Source organism: Cnephaeus nilssonii, assembly GCF_951640355.1.
Source record: "Cnephaeus nilssonii genome assembly, chromosome: 4".
Taxonomy (NCBI): Eukaryota; Metazoa; Chordata; class Mammalia; order Chiroptera; family Vespertilionidae; genus Cnephaeus; species Cnephaeus nilssonii.
In genome coordinates, this window is record NC_137075.1 from 56,656,724 (window position 1) to 56,675,948 (window position 19,225).

General features: G+C 36.9%; 1 protein-coding gene across 3 annotated transcripts in view; it reads right to left on the minus strand.

The window, feature by feature from the left end:
- Positions 1–19,225, minus strand: part of NEDD4 (NEDD4 E3 ubiquitin protein ligase) — a 116,951-nt gene that overhangs the window by 51,108 nt on the left and 46,618 nt on the right. The window contains exon 1 of one of the 3 annotated variants that reach the window (XM_079767566.1): positions 16,270–18,297. The exons of the other annotated variants lie outside the window; for them this stretch is intronic. Coding sequence (XP_079623692.1) covers positions 16,270–17,829 — 1,560 coding nt within the window. The 5' untranslated portion in view covers positions 17,830–18,297. Of the gene's footprint in view, positions 1–16,269; positions 18,298–19,225 lie in introns of those variants that run through there. 3 annotated transcript variants of the gene reach the window in all.

The window sequence follows — 19,225 nt, forward strand, 5'->3', positions numbered from 1 at the left end:
AGCCAGGAGAAACCTCTGTCTAAATCAGTTTCAGTTTGAGTTCTTCTCTGAATTTCAGTTTTTTTGGAGGTCTCCACTTTATAATCACCACAAACTTGAGAAAACCGATGATTTACCTTGACAAGTTCCTTTATTGCTACATGCTTTAAAGTTAGTTTATAATTTACTGTGAGGACTTTCAAATATAATCACATTTTTAATATGCTACAAAAGAGAGGGATCTGAAGCGATAGGAATCAGGTTGTGCTTTATCAAACATGAACTAGATTTTATAATTATTTTCTAAAGTAAAGTTTATTATCTCCAACATACTTTTAGAAGCAATTGTATTGAATGCCCCTTAACTAGAGGACTAGACAGGTGAGAAGGAAGTTTTGCATTTATTACAACTTTTCTCCCCTCCTCAAAAAAGGGGAGAGGCTCATCAAGGTTTCCCATTGTTTCAAATTTATATTTCTAAACAAAGGAAAATGAAAAAAAGACTCATGTATAAAGTTATAATTTAACCAGGAAATACCCACAGTTACCTAATTGATAAAAGGGATAAAAGGCTCTTCCCCTCAGAGAGAAAAATATTCATTCTTGATTGAAAATCAACAGACACAGCGCGCCTACTGTGCCACTTACTTAGGATGCTACTTTTGTTTTTTTCCTTTGAGGAATGTCTGCCAAGCTCCCAGGGAAAGAAAAGGTAAACTTTGAAGCTCTGGAAGCTAATATTCTCTGAGGAATTGTATCTATAATCTAAATGAGAAACAAATTTAGCAGATGGCTGTCACGATGAGAAAGATACAGTGACTTTAATTCTAAGAAACCAAAAAGCTGTGCAAAAATCTCAGATATTTAATTTGTAAACAAGTAAGCAGGCGAAGGTGAACTTAAAATACTGTGATTACTTTAAAATAGTTACACAGAGGCTATGGCAGCTGAAGAAGTGTCTAGAAGCTTCTGCTCTCAACCTAACCTAAGGTTTAGGTTAGCCATTGCAAGTGGTTTCCCAGCTTCCGTGTGTGTCAGAATCATCTGGAAGGCCTTCTAAGGACAGCGCGCTGGGCCTCACCCCCAGAATGTCTAACTCAGTAGGTCTGGGATGGGGCCTGAGAACGTTCCGTTCTTACACGTTCTCAGGTAATACTCCTGCATCGGATCCAATAGTCACACCTTGAGAACCACATCTCCATTTAATCCTTGGAGAAAACTAGGAAGAGTAAGCAATGATTAGTAACAGCTGAACATGAATAAGCAGGGCATCTAAATTTATCTGTTTATCCTGCCTACTTCCAAATGAACTTGGTCGTTTTAAGATAACACACAATGTAAATTAAGACAAAGATAAATCCCTCTAGAAGAAGCAAAATGAATCGGGTATCTATACATTTGCATTTCTTTCTAGCTCAAGGTGTAAAAATATAAACATATTTTCCAATTACGGCAATCCTCCTTTCAAAACCTTTGAAGACTGGCTATTGCATAAACATCATTTCCCAAGTGTGCTCTGAGGAATAATAGATTGGCTGGATACTAAAAGAGTTCAAAGGTGGTCACATATTTGGGAAATACTTGGTTAAAGGAAGTTCAAAAGTTTATTTCCTGTAGGACTTTAGGAACTTAACTTTATTGGTGTGCATTGTGACATTCCAAGAAATATAGCATGTAGCATTAGGCAAACTTATTTGTCAATGGGATAGGTTTTATATGAGGTATCTTACGGACTGGATAGGAATACTTTTCAAAAACATTGGCCCAGATTGAAAACTATAAATTCCTTAGCATGGGATTCTAGGCCATCCATATGTGTTTTTCCAATCTATCTTGCAGTCTTATCTATTAATATAAGCCTCCCCAGTAAAATATGATGCCTTTGCTCTCACTTCTGCTCTCTGGAAAGTCTCTGTCTCTCTGTCTCTGTCTCCTCTCTCTCTCTCTCTCTCTCTTCCTGTGTAAGTCCTAGCCACATATGAGGCCCAGCTAAATGCCATTTTAATGAGAATTTTCTTGATGAGACTAAAGTGTTAATTTTCTCCTCTGAAATTCTACTTCATCTTGTATCTTTTAACATCTGTTTTACAGTTCCCTTCCACTCCAATAGCATTATAAATTCTGTGAGGTCAACAAATGTTAGTGATTGGCTTCTATAGGCAGGCTCTATGCTAAATGTGGGAGAATGTTCCTGATGTCATGAAGCGTACAATCCTGCCTGCTTGACAAACATGCACCTGTAATTAGAATGTGTGCAAAAACTGAAGTAAAAATACAGAATGCTATGGATGTATATAGAAGAGTTAGGGATAACTTTTATTCTTTGTTTTATCCCTATCCCACCCTGCCTTTATGGGTATTTAATAACTAGAGGTAAATTCTAAATTACTAATTTTAAAAAATGGAAATGGCCTGACTTATTAGAAAATTATATCATCTTTATATCAATTAATCTCTCCTTTGTAAAAACTAGCTATTTAGATCCAAGGAAGTACTCTACGATGTGAAGAGAACTTACCGGGAAGAAAAGAGTGATAGTTCTAACGTTATAAAACCAACTCAACAATATGACAGGAAATGCTCCGATATCAAAAGATGGTTATCAGATTTCCCTGCGACTTAAAGTACCACTTGCCCATCCCATGAGGGTCAGTATGGAACCGCATTAGAGAAATAATCAAAAGGGTTAAATGACTTGCTCCACTCCCTACAATCTGACTGCCTTTTCAACCTGGACTTGAACTTAGTCCTCTGTCATGAGTGTGATGGCCTGGTAATGTGCAGACGCAGACTGGTTTATCGATCCCCTGACCACATTTCTCCCTGCTGTGACTATGGCCCAGTTCCTGGATCATTTACTGGCTTTCCTGCCTCTGGGACTGACCTGTATTTTCTTGCGTTGTAAGAGGTTGTTTTCCTTATGAAGGAGCCGAGCAAGCTTTCCCGACACTTCTCCCCAGGCTTCCCCATCTCTTCCTGACTTTTTCTGCCCTCTAGTGACCATGAGCCACTCTCCCATCCTTGGCACCACGTGGAATCCGCACAGAGTTGGTAGGTTGACAATATTTTGTGTGAAACTCTATTATTCAAGTCTCATGGGATTACAACCCTAATCTCCTATTGATACTACCCACAAATTTAAAAAAATACACCCATGAGAGGTGAAATCCACAACTCACGTAGACTTAGATTCAGATAAAACTACCTCATTGATTCATTTAAATATAATCTAAGGATGTTTAAACAATGTGAAAGGGAAGGTTAAAAAGAATTCCTAAGTTTTGCCATATCGTGCAGGGCCTTGCAACGCCTTGCACACAGAAGGAAGTCACTATTTAGCTCATTGTTAGGTTACTTGCTAGATTAACTCCTCCAAATTCCAGTTTAATCATCTTTGAAGGTACCGTATTTTCCGGCGTATAAGACGACTTTTTAACCCAGGAAAATCTTATACGCCCAGTCGTTTTATACGCCGGAAAATACGGTAACTGAAGCTGAAGTTTATAAATCTTTGAACTTTATACTGACTATGTTTCTCCAGTGTATGAAACAGCAGCCAGCAGTCGTAGGTCTGGAGAACTCTGTTGACAAATCCAAGTCTTCAGGCTACAGACCACTTTAATGAAGCGATCCTCCTGCAAACTCTTTGATTCATGAGCAAGCAGTCTTGAAGTTACAATCATTTCAACTCTCCAATCCTTCTACTTTAATTAATATCTAAATTAATTTCAAATTATATTATATAGGTTCTTTGCCTTCCTGGCTTAGACTGCCCCATCAAAAGTTGGGACGATGTCGCCAACTCTTTTGCATTTCACAACAAAAGACATTTTAAAAGCAAAATCTGCTTGTTGGAATTTCATTAGTATTTCCCCTAATCGTCAACAAATAGTATTACGCACAAATGGTGCACAGTGACTGGCAAATACATTCAAAGGTTTATTGTCGGTAAAATGAACTTATTGGGAGAAGACCCAAAAGGTCTGGCCAGAGAATTCCTCTAAACAACAAAATAATTCTCAAATGATTCCCAAAGTAATTTTTCTTTTCTTTTTTTTTCTTTGCTCTGTTTTTGTTTGTTTGTTTGTTTTTTTGTTGTTGTTAGTTAGTCCTTGGTACAAGACTACTAATGTAGTTGTAGAATAAAATGTTTAATACTTTTTACTTTTCGAAATGAATAATCTTTTCTCAGTTAAAAAAAAACACATTTCAGAAATAGAAACTGATTATTCTTACAATTTAATGACCTGATCATCTGGTCAAATATAAGTTTCCCTCACCTATAAGCAGTTTTTAAAATTTCTCCCATGGTTGGAGACTCATAATTTTTATTCAAGAATATAATATATCAATGAAAACAGGAAAAAGGAGGGGGGGGGTGGGTTACTGTTGTTTAAGAAAATAAGAACTCAAAAGATCCCTTTAAAGCCAAATTTTTCTTGCTTAAACAGCAAGACAGGTGCCAGGGGAGAAAAATAAGACCATTGGATGTGGCTCCCCTCCTTCAGTCACCACAGCTCCCACGCACTGTAGCTTTAGGTACCTTCCTCAATACCTTAGAGCACTGTCAAAGTTACAGGGGCATCAATGCTTTGCTTCTCAAACGGAATGTTGAGGAGCCCTGGGCAACAGAACTTTCTGCAATAATGGCTATTCTATATCGTGCTGTGCAGTGCAGTGCAGTAGCTACTAATCACATGTGAGCACTTAAAATGTGGGTAGTGCAAATGAGGTTCAGAATTTTAAGTGTGATTTAATTTAAATTAATTAAAATCTCAATAGCCACATGTGGTTACTGGCCACTGTACTTCACAGATGGAGTTCTAGAAAATTTTTTAGTGAAACAGTACTTTCTGGTTTTAAGATTTTGTGTTTAGTTCTTGCCCTGGGATTCAGAAAGCTCCCCTGAGCTGACTAATTTATTCACGCTTCCGTGTTCAGAATCATAATTCCCCCCCACACCTTTTATCATACCTAAGGAAAGGTTGAGTTAAGCTTTTCAGGGGTGCTCCTGAGAAGTCACCCAAAGGGAAAAAAACAATAGCGGAGGAGAGGAGATGAATGACAATGATTGTCAAAATGTTGATAACTTTGAAACTGGGGGTTCACTGGAGACACACAAGGGGGCTCAATGCATTAATCTTCCTACCTCTGTGTGTGTCTGAAAGTTTCCAATACTTTAAACAAAAAAATATAGGTAGTTTATAATGATTTAGGTAGTTTATAATAGTTACTGAAGAAAAAGAACAGACAAATGAAATTCATAAACAGTGTTTTAGGAGGTAGAAACACACAGTATGTGTTATTTGATCAATAAAAACAATCAGAAAGAATAGCACAATGATAAATATTGAGTCATAAGACAGAAGAATAGAAAAAATACTTGAAAAATAAACTGGTTCTCTAGTAAAAATGTGCTCAAACAATAATCCTTGAATGTAGCTTTCATTCACCAATGGCAATAAGAAAGGACTTGATTGGATTATATATTCTGCAGAGTGTAAAAGTTCATTATCAGATGGTAGTGAGTCCAGGTGGAAATTTTCCTTTAAACAATTCTCACTTCTTTCTTTCTGATGCTACTTTTACTAGAATAACCTGCCCTCAGCAGCTTTATTTTGTGGATTCCTCCTGCTGCAGGGTAGAATGAAAGTCCTCTTGGCTTGTGATGCTGCAGAAAAGTGCTGTAGAACATATAACAGACCTGAATATTGGCCTATATATGACATTGCCTAGATTTATGATCTTGAGTAAGTCATTTTAACTTTTCTGAGCTTGTTCCTTATTTCATCTATGGAGATAACTACTATCTCAGAGAGCTGTTTGAAAGGTGTATAATATGTTACCTGGTTTAAAGTTTTACAGATACACACAGAGGGTTAGGAGTTTACAAGCATACAGCAGGATTTTCTCCAAATTAAAAAATATCATAGTTGAAGTTTTAAGTTCTGGTGGCAGTGAGCATGCAATAATACATTCTAGTAGAGGGTCATTACGGTCTCTTTTTCCTTCCAAACCCATTTTTAATAGGTCTACTCTCTTCCTCAGAGTGACAGGCATGCACACTTACATTTAAGTGTATTGCCAAGAAATGTAAAAGGTTGGGAAATATGTTAAGGAAACTGTATATTCCATTATAAAGAACATTTAATTTAGTCTTTCTAGGAGATCTTCACTTATAGAATGTATTCAATATATTTCAGACAAAAGGTATGAAACCAGGCCCCTCACTTACTGTAAATTATTTAAATTATCATCAGGCCTTAAGAATTTGGTAAGTAAATATTACTTTTAAGGCATCTTTTATCCTGAATTAACTCAGTTTCAGAGCCTATAGAAAGAAGTCACCTTCGTTTCCATGGCTAGCAAACATAACGGGCTAATCACTGGGAGTGCCTTTTCTGGAGAAACAAACTGATCTGAGAAAAGCCCTCCAGATGCTGAGTTACAGGCCTCCCTACAAGGAAGCCCACTAGTTGCGAAGGCCCACACCACACAACTACAGAGCCTCCAGTTCACTTCAGTGACTCCTTCTCAAATGTGGACAGACAGCAAGGTCCACTGGACTCCTGGAGGAAAATGTCCAATAACAACAAGAAACAAGCAACAATAACCACAAAGTGACCCACAGGACCCAGAGACAATGTAGGACCCATTTCAAAACAAAGCAAACCTGAAATAAAATATTCTAAAATAAACAATAGCATTTATTCAATACAGTTGTTAAACTCCATTAGCAAATTCTGTCTAGAACAGTCTCGTGTTAGTGTTTCAATTAGTTGCTCATTCTGTAATACCGGTAGTGAATTGTTTGAACACTCTTAGATTTAATACGTACCAAGCAGATTTGGGCAAACTGTTTTCAATACAGACCAGAACCACTAAATGAAACTCCTATTAACTATGTCATGAATGTTCCAGCATGCTCCCCCAATAGATAGCATTATATTTTAATGTTTCAATGAAGATACCAGCAGTAATATATATAGTATTTGTAAAATAAGAATAAAAACATCGAATCATCACAAAACAAGATAAAACTATAGGAATTAAATAACCAAAATTTTAAAATTAAAGAAGAGAAACTTGAAGGAAATCTTCCTGAAAATAGGATAAGGAGGCAAAGAGACAGAAAACAAGAGAGAATAGGAAATTATCAGATCAATCCAAGAGGCAGAGAGAACAGAGAAATCTTCAAAGAAATAACACCTGATTTTAAAAATAGGCACATGTATTATCTTGATAAAAATTAAAGCTGGTTTAAAATTATACAGGCAACCACATATCTCAGACCTTAGGTGCTCACCTGCCTGAAGTATTTGAATATTATTAAATATTACACATTATTGTACTTTGGTTGTTTATTTCAATGGTTTATGCTGTCTTCTCATCTAAATTATAAACTCATCCATGCCAGGAATAATATTTGTCACTTACAGCAGGCACATATTCTATTTCTGATAAATACTTGTTAAACTCATTTGCTTTGAAGATGACTTGAGTTTCCATTAAGCTCTGTGACTCTTTGAGAGGGTTCAGTCTTTCAGTCTTGGTACAAAAGGTAAAGGTCATTCTCAGCTAAAACAGTTACTTGAGACTCCAGGAACAACTCTGAGAATCCAGCTCTTACATCAAGTCTGGAATGAAGTCGTTTTATTCAACAATGATAAATTTAAAGCTAGTCAAATGGCCTTTGTTTAAATACCCTTAAGAGTTTTGGCCCATTCAATCTTCTCTTTAGAAAACTTGGTCTGAACCTCTACCCAGACACATAGTTCTACGGTACCAGTTAGTGGAATATGTAGGCTATGAATCAGACTCCACTGTGGAAACTAATCCTTGAGTCACGATCATAATATTCCACTGGCACCCACCCCGGGGACAAGGTATTCATTTAAGAGTGCCACTCTTTCATGCAAAGCATAAAGCATCAAGTAGCTCCCACTCATCATTATAGTCATCACTTAAATATCCTAGTTTGGTTATCTGTTTGTGCAAGGCTGTCTGGCTACCCTCATCTCTCAGGGTCCTCCAGTCGCCTCTACCCCATCCCAAAGGGTCTCCTGGCTTCATTCATTACTTTACTTACTAAATGTTTGTTGAGTGTCTCTTTTGAGCTAGGCACTGTTCTAGGTCCTGGTGCTGTAACAGTGAATAAGACAAAAAGTCCCTGATTTAGGGAATCACATTCTAGTAAATCAGAGCCCAGAAAAGATTGCCCATTTGCTTAATCCCTTGTCTAGAATTCTCCTCTGATCAATTCTAGAAAATTTACAATTGTCTGCCTGCTTGCTTGCCTATGTATTTCCATCTTTCCATCTTTAACTTTTTTCTTGCTATGTTTCCTTTTTCTCATTTTTTTTTTTTCATCTTATGAGGCTTCCTGAAATTAGGCTAAGCCAGTGGTCGGCAAACTCATTAGTCAACAGAGCCAAATATCAGCAGTACGATTGAAATTTCTTTTGAGAGCCAAATTTTTTAAACTTAAACTTCTTCTAACGCCACTTCTTCAAAATAGACTTGCCCAGGCTGTGGTATTTTGTGGAAGAGCCACACTCAAGGGGCCAAAGAGCCGCATGTGGCTCGCGAGCTGCAGTTTGCCGACCACGGGGCTAAGCCATTTGGTAGCCATAAAGACTACAAAAACCCAGGCATCAATAAGATTTCTTTAAGCTGCTCGAATGGAAGAACAGTTCCTAAGATTTTCATATACTGATTTATACTAGAGAAGTAATATATAATTTTAAGAAGCGCTAAAGTTATACATAAAGAATTTTTAAACTTTTTCCTTATAGAGCTATCAAAAGGACAGTTCATAACTCAGCATGTATTATATATGATGTTTCAATTCATTATATAAACCATGTGTAATATTTAAACATTCTTAGTAGTATCCTATCTGGCACTGATAGAGGAAAGAATATTGAAAAGACTAAAAATGTTCGCAAAGAGAAGATAGAAGATGTTGCTTGAATAAGCCAGCATAATGAAGAAAAATATAACATTTCAAATAAACTAGGATAACAGCCATGATGAATTAAATAGATTTCTTTAAGTAGAACTGCATGCCTTATAGACCAATATTTTTTTAGACCAATATTTTTAAGTCCTTAGATGAAACTAAAAGGTAAACCTGGGAAATTTAATAGAATTCTGGAAGAATATATTATTAAGGTTCTTTTATGAGGCAGGTAGGCAACCTTGCTCATGTATTTTTCTTGGTCTGAACAATCTCTCCTGTATTACATGGTCTCAATCAATAACTACTCTAAATGCCTAAGTGGATTTAAATCTCTTTGCAAATTATTTGGCCTTGGCCACAGTATACTTATGGCTCTTCTTTATGTAAAAGCAGGACAGGGACCACCATTGAATAATTCAACTATGAACTGTATTACTGCTTTCATAAATGAATGGTCCTAAACCTTGCTTCTCAAAGTGTGTTTGGGGAAATAGGAACACTGGTATGACTTGGGAGCTTGTTGGAAATACGGAACTCTCAGGCCCCACCACAGACCTACTGAACCAGAATCTGCATTTAACAACTGAAAACTTAACACGCCATTCTCCAACTGCAATCCCTAAAGCATTAGAAGGCAATACCGACCACCAAAAATTTGAGAGAAAAAGAAAAAAATTAAGTAGTCCTGGGTAATATTATTTTAGCTATATCATAAAATGTTACACTCTCGGCTTCTGTAAGGGAAACTAAAGATAAAAATTCTGTTAAAAATATTTCTTTACTTAATGAACAATTGAATTTAAAGACATTGTCTGCTGTGCTACCAATATCCTTGATGTAAATTTGTTGCTGCTTAGTAGTATTTTTTTCTGTTAAGGTAAGCACAAAACATTTCAGAGTGTTGTGGTTTTGTAATACATCTAAGTCAAGAGAAGGCTTGATCTCCCCCCCCCCTACACCCCCACACACAGATACCCTCAAGCCTAAATAGAGACATCCTCTTGGTCAAGGTGTTCTGTGTTGTGACTTGCCAGGAACGGAGCTACAAGGCACACAGACATGCTACTACTTGCCCTTCCAAGTTCTCAGACCTGCTCTAGTTACATCTAAGCCGTTTAGTTAAATCTCATTGAAGGTAAAATTGCTTTCCAATAATTGCTCCCATGTTGAGGGCCTTCCTCAAAAGATGTCACTGAATCGAGGTAAGATATGTTCACCTCTTGTTTTGAAAGGCTTTCTTTTATAAATCTCCTAAGTGTCTGTCTTCATCTGACCATAGTCTTCCAATCTCACACATGGGCAAACAAAGAATACTGAATCACACACTTGAGCAACACTTCAGGTATTTCCTGGCTATGTTGACAACATCATTGGTTCACTTTCTCAGCACTCATTTGCTCCTACTGCTAACCACCCTCCTGACCTCAACACATTGGCTGGCCACACCCAGGGCCTCTGCCAAGCCCCTTCTGCCTAAATTGGCCCCTGGTCATGGCTTCTCCTGCTCTACCTTGTTCCACTCTCATGCATAATGTAAGGGGAGAGTGGGTTTGCAAGGGTGAGGGCCCACAATAGCTAGCACCTGGTAGGCTCCATATCCTGGAGGAAGCCAGTGACATAAAGGCAAAGGTGCCTACTCTCCAAATGGTTTCCAGGAATAGGCCTTAAACCCTGACTTGTTTTCTACGCGGAAGCTCTGTCTTAGCTTTGTCTTATTTTTGGTGGTAGGGAGGAAACTGAGAAAGAGTAGTGCTGTTCAAATTGAGTTGTGACTATTCATAGGTGGCCTCAAGTTTTCGCTTCTAATTTCCTTCACTTCATATTGCTGAATCTCCATTTTGGTGTTTACAATGTACACTCCTTTATTCTATAGTTCTAAGATGAAACAACAGGGAGGTACAGCTTCCCCCCACCCCCCAGAATATAGACTACAATGTTCTTGTAGACAGAGAATCTGTGTTATACATCTTATATCCACCTAATACTGTCTTCTATATAGTAGCCACTAAATATATACCTTGCCTACAGTATCTCATGCCTATTTGGTGACATTTAGCAAGCAATCTTCACTTGCTATTTTGCTTCCTTACCTGTTTCATTTGTATTTCAACCAGGCTTTTCCACTACTTTCCTGAGAATACTCTTGCTAATGTCCCCAAGGACCTCCTTACTGCCGCATTTGAAGGATACATAAATTCTGTGGCATTGTATGCTGCCCACCTTGAATTTTTCCTTCCCTTGCCTTCCACACCTCCATGCTTCCCAGGACTCTCTGCCCTTTAGTGGCTCTTTCTTAGTCTTCTCTTTATCTCTTCTTCCACTGTCTCCCCAGAGTTTGTGGTCCCAAAGTTCTGATTTATTCCCACCCACCCCCAATCCCTGTCTCACTTTCATGCTTTTCAGTTCATCCTTACATAAGACTATACTCATAACTCCCAACCTCCATTTCCAGCTCTGCTATCTCCCCTGAGCACTGGTCCTGTATCTCCACCTGCCCTACTTGACAGGGCAGCCTCCCAGTACGTAAACTTAATCTTGACTTCCTCTTCACTCTCCAATCTGGCCCCTTCTCCTGAATACCCTATCTCAGTTCATATCACCATTCACCCAAAAATCTAAGTTAAAAAAACACACCACATGATTCATTTATAATCCATAGTGTCATAAAAATATTACTTAAAAACAGAAATGAGCACATTACACTTGCAAGTAAAGACTTCTGTTGCCTAACTATTTTCTGTTAGCAGGAGGCTAACGCTGCTCTCTCTTCAGCATGAGGGATCACACCCAAAGGGACTCCAATCCACTTTTAGTTCATCATCTCCTCCCATATTGCTGGACTCCCTATGCTTGAGTCACACTCAACCCTTTGTAGGGTGATTCTTTCACACAACTGACCTTGCATGTGCAACTGACTGCTTCTGCCGAGAGCAGTGACTTTCAACTGGGGTGCCACAAGTATTTTTAAAACATGCAATACCAGACTATTTAGTCAGGGGCACTGACCTCTTTTCCCTTAGATTGTCAAATTAAAAAAATGATAACAGCCAACACAAAAGAATCCACCTAGTGTGAATAAATCAAAATTATACCTATTTTTTGTCAGATCAGCAAAAAATAAACTTTTTGGTGTGTCCCAGAATATTAGTAATTACTTTATGTGTGCCATGCGATGTAAAAGGTTGAAAATTGCTGGCCTAGAGCAAGGATTCTCAACAGGTGTCAATTCTGTCCCTATGAGACCTGTGGCAATGACTGGAGACATTTTTTGATTGTCCCAACTGGGGAAGTGGGGTGCTTCTGGCCTCCAGTGGGTAGAGGCCAGAGATGCTGCTACACATCCTAAAAGGCACAGATCAACCCCATACAACAAAAAGTAACCAGCCCTACATGTCAATAGTGCTGAGACTGAGAATCACTGCCCTGGAACATCCTCCTTGATTTCTCTGCCTGGGGAAGTCCAACTCACCTACTAAGATTCAGCTCAAATGTCACCTCCTCTTTGAAGTCTTCCTCTACCAACCAGGTCCTCTTCTCCAGACAAATACTGTTGCATCTTTCTCACTTTCTCATGCACACCTCTATTTTAGTACATCACACATTACACTGAAATTTTTTTGTTTACCAGTGTGTCTCTGTTACTAGAATGGGAGCTCCTAAAATAGAGACTTGCACTTTATTATCTTTTATTCCCAGTGCTTGGGTCAGTGCCTGGTAAATAGTAGGGACTCAAATGTGTGCTAAATGAATGAATTAAAGAAGACACATCTACAGAGAAAGTAAAAGTATTTTTGAAGCAAAGAATTCAACTCCTTGACCCACTCTGAAATTAATATTATAGTTCCTCAGTTCTAAGACATATACATATACAAGCATAAATTTCTCACTAAATTTCCAAAACTGGTCATTTAACAATGTTGCATCACAGTTTGAGAGTCAATATTTATAAACTATATTGTGGGTTTTTAATTAATTTTTTAGAGAGAGAGGAAAGAGAGGGGAGTGAGTACAGGGGAGGGGGGAGAGGGAGAAAGAGAGAAACTGATACATCGATGGGCTGCCTCCTGCATGTTCCCCACCAGGGACCGAGCCCACAACCCAGACATGTGCCCTGACCAGGAATCGAACCAGCAACGCTTTCGTGCACAGTATGATATCCAACCAACTGAGCCATACTGGCCAGAGCAAAACTACATTGGTTTTTACAGGAGAGATTAATTGTTGTTCAAAATAAATTTAACCAAATGTCTCTAAATATGCTGTTAAAGTTAATAAAATGAAAACCCAGAAAATAATGGAACACTAAAATAAGTACATATTTAAGACATTTATTTTAGGAAGAACAACTAAATTATTGAAATGTATAATCTTGAGATTAGTGTTAAAGGCTTTTGAAATCACTGAAACATAGTCTTTTAAAGTCGTACTATACTAAGCTTAAGCAATTTACCTACCCAGGATTAAGTAACAGAAAATGGACAAAAAAGTTTCATAACAAAAAGAAAAAATATAAAGCCAAACTTTCTGATAAAAACATGCATATTGTGAAGAATGGAAGAAATATATAACTTTGGGCAAAATGCTAAAGTATTTTAAATAATAAGGTAATGAAAACTGTGAGCATCCTCACAACATAATATATGAAATTTAGAAAACAACGGATAGAGAAAAATAAAATGATAATGAGTAAACTAACTATTACACAGATTTTAGAAATATGAATAGTAATTTCTATAACTGGAGAAAAACTACTTTGGTTCCTTGATTTACTTCTTGATAGACCTGACAAAATATTACATACAATGTTAAAACATCAAATACCTACTTTCAGATCAAAAGCCATTAAACAGCCTTTACAAAAGTAATATTGTTTTTCAAAAGTATATGTAGTAAACATATGTCAGTTACTGGTATAGTCTTTGATAGCGAATAAATAAAATAAACACCATCATGCAGACTACAAGGCTCATCTTCATTCTAAATTGTAAACACAGAACAGAGCCCTGTCATAGATACAGGTAAGACTTGTCACTCAATTTAAAAAAGTAGTCATTAATGGGCTGCTGATTATAGAGAGCTAGAAAATGAATCCCATGCCGCTAAAGACGAACACATAAGAAAAGAATATGTAGTCCTCTCAGCGCTTAGAATCAAGGGTCCCTGACCAAAGCAGTGATTTAATTTCACGGCTGCTCGGTACAGATAGCTGACATTACTAAATGCTACTCTAATATCAACTTGTTAAATGTGAATCCAGACTCAGCAAATCAGAACACTAACCCAGACTAACTGGAGTCATGGGAAATATTTTGGGAGCTGTTTATTTATAAATGAGTTACAATATACCACTATAATTAGATTAATATATAATTATTGATAAACACGGGATTATTTCTAAAATCTCATTACTGTTGCCACTGCTATGTTTAGAAAAAACATTGGTATTTTCCTCTTAAAACAAGCCCTTGACTTACCATTAATCATTTAGATCAATTTCGATCTAGTATATGTTGAATTTAATGGTCAGTATATTGTTTATACTTTTATAAAGAATTGTTTAATAAACAATTTCAAGCTCTCTGGAAAATTACACACTTTTGAACCATTTTATAATCCAATAATCTACCCAAAAAATAGAATCTGCACAAAGGTAGGCATTTGGCTGTCACAAAAAAAAATATTTGTAAGCTTACTAAGTTAAATAAAACCAATGAAAGTGCATATTTTTAGCCATGCAAAGTATTTAGTCACACTTTATTAAAAACATTAAAAATACTATTTTCAAAAGCATAAACAACAACAAACTATACCACTGCCACAAAATAAACTATTTTAAGGATATTTCTATAAGTATTTCTAGGTTAATTATTCCTTTCAGATTAATGATTTCATGAAAAGTAAAATAAATTTACAAGGTACATGTAAATTCAAATAGCAAATTATTAATATATGTTTCTTCATAGTATCACTTCATTGCTTTCTTTTAGGGGTCAAAACAGTCAAATAGACTATCATCTCCTAAAAGCTCATTTTTAAACAGTTTTGTAAATAGAATTAACAATTCTAAAAAACAGATCAGAATATGAAATCTGACCTTTTTCATCTTCAATAAAGTAGTTGCTTATATTAACTTCTGGGTATTGGGTAACAATGATTATATTTACCAGATTTCAAAAGAGAGAAAACAAACTAGCAATTACTGAATATTTTATTTACTTTAAGCTACTTATCCAGAAGTATTTTTAATCTTTAATATAGATATTGAGTGTTATATAAACACAGATAAACTGATAAGTTTCCACCCCTCCTACCCCTGCAAAAAAAAAAAAAATTGTTTTGTACTGTCATCTAGAATTGCTTTAGTCAGAATTTTTTTTAATATTCCGGTATTAAAAATGTTTTAATATCCTGGCAAGACCTTCCAAATACAAAAATTTTTAAAATCTATTTAAGGTCCAAACACTTAAGATACTTTGGAAAGGCCACATTACATAAAGAAATGTTTTGGTTAAGATTCATTAGAGTTAAATTACTAATAAAATAAAGCAAAATTAACAAAATAACAAATTAATAAGGTAACTAGAAAATTATGAGAAATACCTAGCAATTGAAACCAAATTAAAATATATAAAATTGAAATTTTAATATTGTTGAAAGAGTAAGCTACATTCTAGAAGGCAGTCTTAACTGGTAACTAAAGAAAAATAGGGTGGAAACAAAATTCCTGTGGTTAAGGGTATATACAAATGAAAATGCCATTTATTTTTCCTCTGCTTCAAAGATGAACACAATAGTTTTTAACAATGATCTAATAAAATCATGCTCAAAAAAACAGTTTTCTCCATGTTCATTTATAACAAGATTTTCACATAGGTTTTTTAAAAAATATTTTAAATATGCATTCTACATTTTGCTTTATTTTACAATGATTAAGAAGGGGAGAGTACTAAAAGAGCACTTTGAAAATTGGAATAAAAAATGAAGTTAGACATTAAAATATGATGCCACTTGAGGGGAGGGTAAAATAAATATACCAAGGTAAAGTGTTATTATTTAAAGCTTGTTTTTATGCTACAGAAATGTTTTATGGCCTAAATCACTTTGGAAAGTTTTTTTAATGAATATTTTCTACATTGCTAAAATAAATAGAGTGACAAATTACAGGAGGTTCTTTAGATTTACAAATATAAAGTTCATTACTACAAAAATATTTGCTAGCTAAGGACCAGGAAAGTATATAAAACTGTTTAGTTATAATAAATTTTAACCAACTATTTCATAGTTATTCTAATATAAATTAACATTTACCGAGACCAAAGGAAACTTACCTGACAAGAATGCTTCGAAGATTTAGATAGTTCATTTGTGAAACCTCTGTTGCTGTCACTTGGTAAATTATCAACTTTACCTTCATTTCCAGATGCAAACTTTATGAGTAATTGAGATGGTCCCCCTTTAGAACAATTGTGCTTAAGGCTGGATAAACAGGAAACATTTGGGTAAGTTCCTCCTAATGAAATACTTCTTTGTAAAATAGCATGGTTTTGGTTTATCTGTAAATTTGGTCTTTCCAACTGTCCACTGCTATTTCTTTGGTAATCTACATTTGGGAAGGATGGCAAACATGCAGATGTCCTATCCGTAAGCTTCACATACTCTGAATCAGAATTCAGCTCAGTTTCAGACATCTCTGGTTTCCAATCACCATTCGCAGCTTCACAATCTAATGCGGTTGCTTTCTGTTGGGTGAAATGCACTGAGACGCACGAATATCCTTCCGATGGCTTTTCAAAGACAGTCTGATTGGGACTATTATTTGCGATAACCATTTTCTTTTGTGACGAGCCCTTCCCGTGCAGCGGTCGTATGTCTCTCACTTCTCCGCGAGTACCGACCGTCTTGGACAGCCGGAGCCCGTTGACAGCTGTGGAGAGAAACCCCTTAGCACCAGCACCATCTTCGCTGTGGGCGATTTCCCCGGGAGAAATAATAAACTGGTGTGAGGTTTGATAGGATCCTTTGCTTGGAAGAGTACCTGTACCTGTTGGAGAAGTTGGTGGGGTGTTGGAAAGACTCCTAGGGAAAATGACTAAGGATGAACAACGTTTTAGTGGAATTTTTGAGTCTCTGCTCACTGACAATGTCATAATCTCGAGTCCATGCTCCAAGTCATCCTCGACAAAGGGAACTGTGCTTGTACTTCTCGAAAAAATTTCACATGGGGTAATAGTCCTGTTTGGCGCACTTCTGTTGGAGGTGCTGTCCGAAGATAAATTCCCACCAAAAAACGTCTCATCCGTGGGCGGACACGTATAACCACTGCTGTCGCTGACGATACTGTTGGTGTACGAGCCTCCACTTGTGATGCTGGTGCATGACCCATAATCACTGCCGTTGCTGTTGCAAGACTCGTTTTCACTGGTCGAAAAGTTACTAAGGCTACCGCTGCACATGGCAGGGTTGCTCAAAAAGTTATCATCATTCATGGCATTCAGTTCAGTATCAGCCACAGCACTGCCGTCAATGCCATCCTTCAAGGCACAGGCAAACGAAGCATCCTCACCATCGGCCAAGGCACTGCTAGACTGGAGACAGCTACCGTACCTTGTTGGCTGCAGTGAAATCTGTAGGCAGCTGCTCTTTTTATGAACATTTTCAGGTGAAGGAGCAGATGATCTCTCCTGCGACTTCACGTTTTCCTTTATTAATGGAGCTAGTGCCGTCTGTCTGGGAGTCAGCTTCATCTGAACAACGTTAGACGTTGAAATCCGCGTGGGTCTTCTGAAGCCCATGTGAACATCGCTATCCAAATCATCTCCGGAGGTTTCTGACAAAGGGTAAGTATTGCTTCTTCTGGCTGCAAAGTGCAATCGTAAGCTTTGTGCCATTTGTTCTCATTTCCAAACATGTTAAGGGCTGAAAGTCATAACAAAGATCTCTGTCGGGAGACAGGCTAGAAGCAGCTGCGCTGCGTCGAAAGAAAAAATCATTTGTGGTGCCTGAAAGGGCTCTTAAATAGTAGTCTTTATCCCAAGTAAAACATTAGATACCAGATATCACGGAAAGAAAAAGACGACCCATTCCTGAGACTGACGCTTCCAAAATGTCTTGAATTGCTTGTAGTCAAAATGCCTTCAGTTACAAAGCACTTGATTTCCAGCGACCTTTCAGCTGAGCTCAGCTGCAGCAAGCACACTGCCTCACACACTGCCAACCTTGTTTCAATTATACCTTCTCCAATTTGCATGAATGAGTAACACAAGAACAACAATCTTCTAGCATTTCCAGTTGAAACAGTGTTTTTTTCACTCCAGCTCTATTAAATGAACATTTAACTACGTGAATCACAGTGCCTATACTTTCTCCAGCGCAGTTTGACCACTAATATTTTTACCCATAGGGATAGAATTACAGGAAGTTGGTAGGAATGAAACCCCATGTAATTGAGTATCAAATCGAGGATTGAATTTCCAAATAGTAGCCATACTAGGAATCTAGTCAAGTTAGTTAATGTAGAAAGGAATAGAGACTGTTACATTTTTAAAGATAAGTTCCAACAGTTATGCAATTTGGAAATACCAAAACTGTGGTGTGCATTTAAAATTTAGCGTGAGATCAAACAGATAAATATTTTTGCTTCCAAAACACTTCTTATACAAAGTGAAAGCTGCAGGATAGAAATACAAAATTTGCCTAGTAATACTATTGCAAAAATTGAGCATACGGCTGAGAGGAAAAAAAAAAGTTTAAGAGAAGCTGTCACCAAGCATTTTCTCCTATAATTTTGGGGCCTATTCCAGCCAAGTAGTACAGTCTTTAAACGATGCCATTTATATTTTGACTATTAAAACTCTGCCAAGAAATAGCATAAGCAAACATTCCATTAAAAATATATGCAGATTAGACAGAAAAACTATACCCCAATATAGTTTGAGCACACAAGATATTTTATTCCACTGTCTCTGCGATTTATTCACTTAAGAGAGTGTTTTGGTAAGTAAAGAAGTCTAAAAAGAATTTAACACATCAAATAAACATATCTCAATGCCAATTCTGTTCTGAAAAACTCTAAGAACTCTTTGCTGGCCCCTACTGGTGCACTGAAACAATCCATTTAGCTGTTTGATATCTATAAAGAAATACACACCATGCTGCATATTTCTTTATATAAACAAAGTACATACTTGTTTACATTTTTGAGTACTAGCACTGCCCCCGCAGTGGAATTACTACTGCTGATAAAGCTCTCATAGTAGAGAACAGTAGACTGTTTGTCCTCTTAGG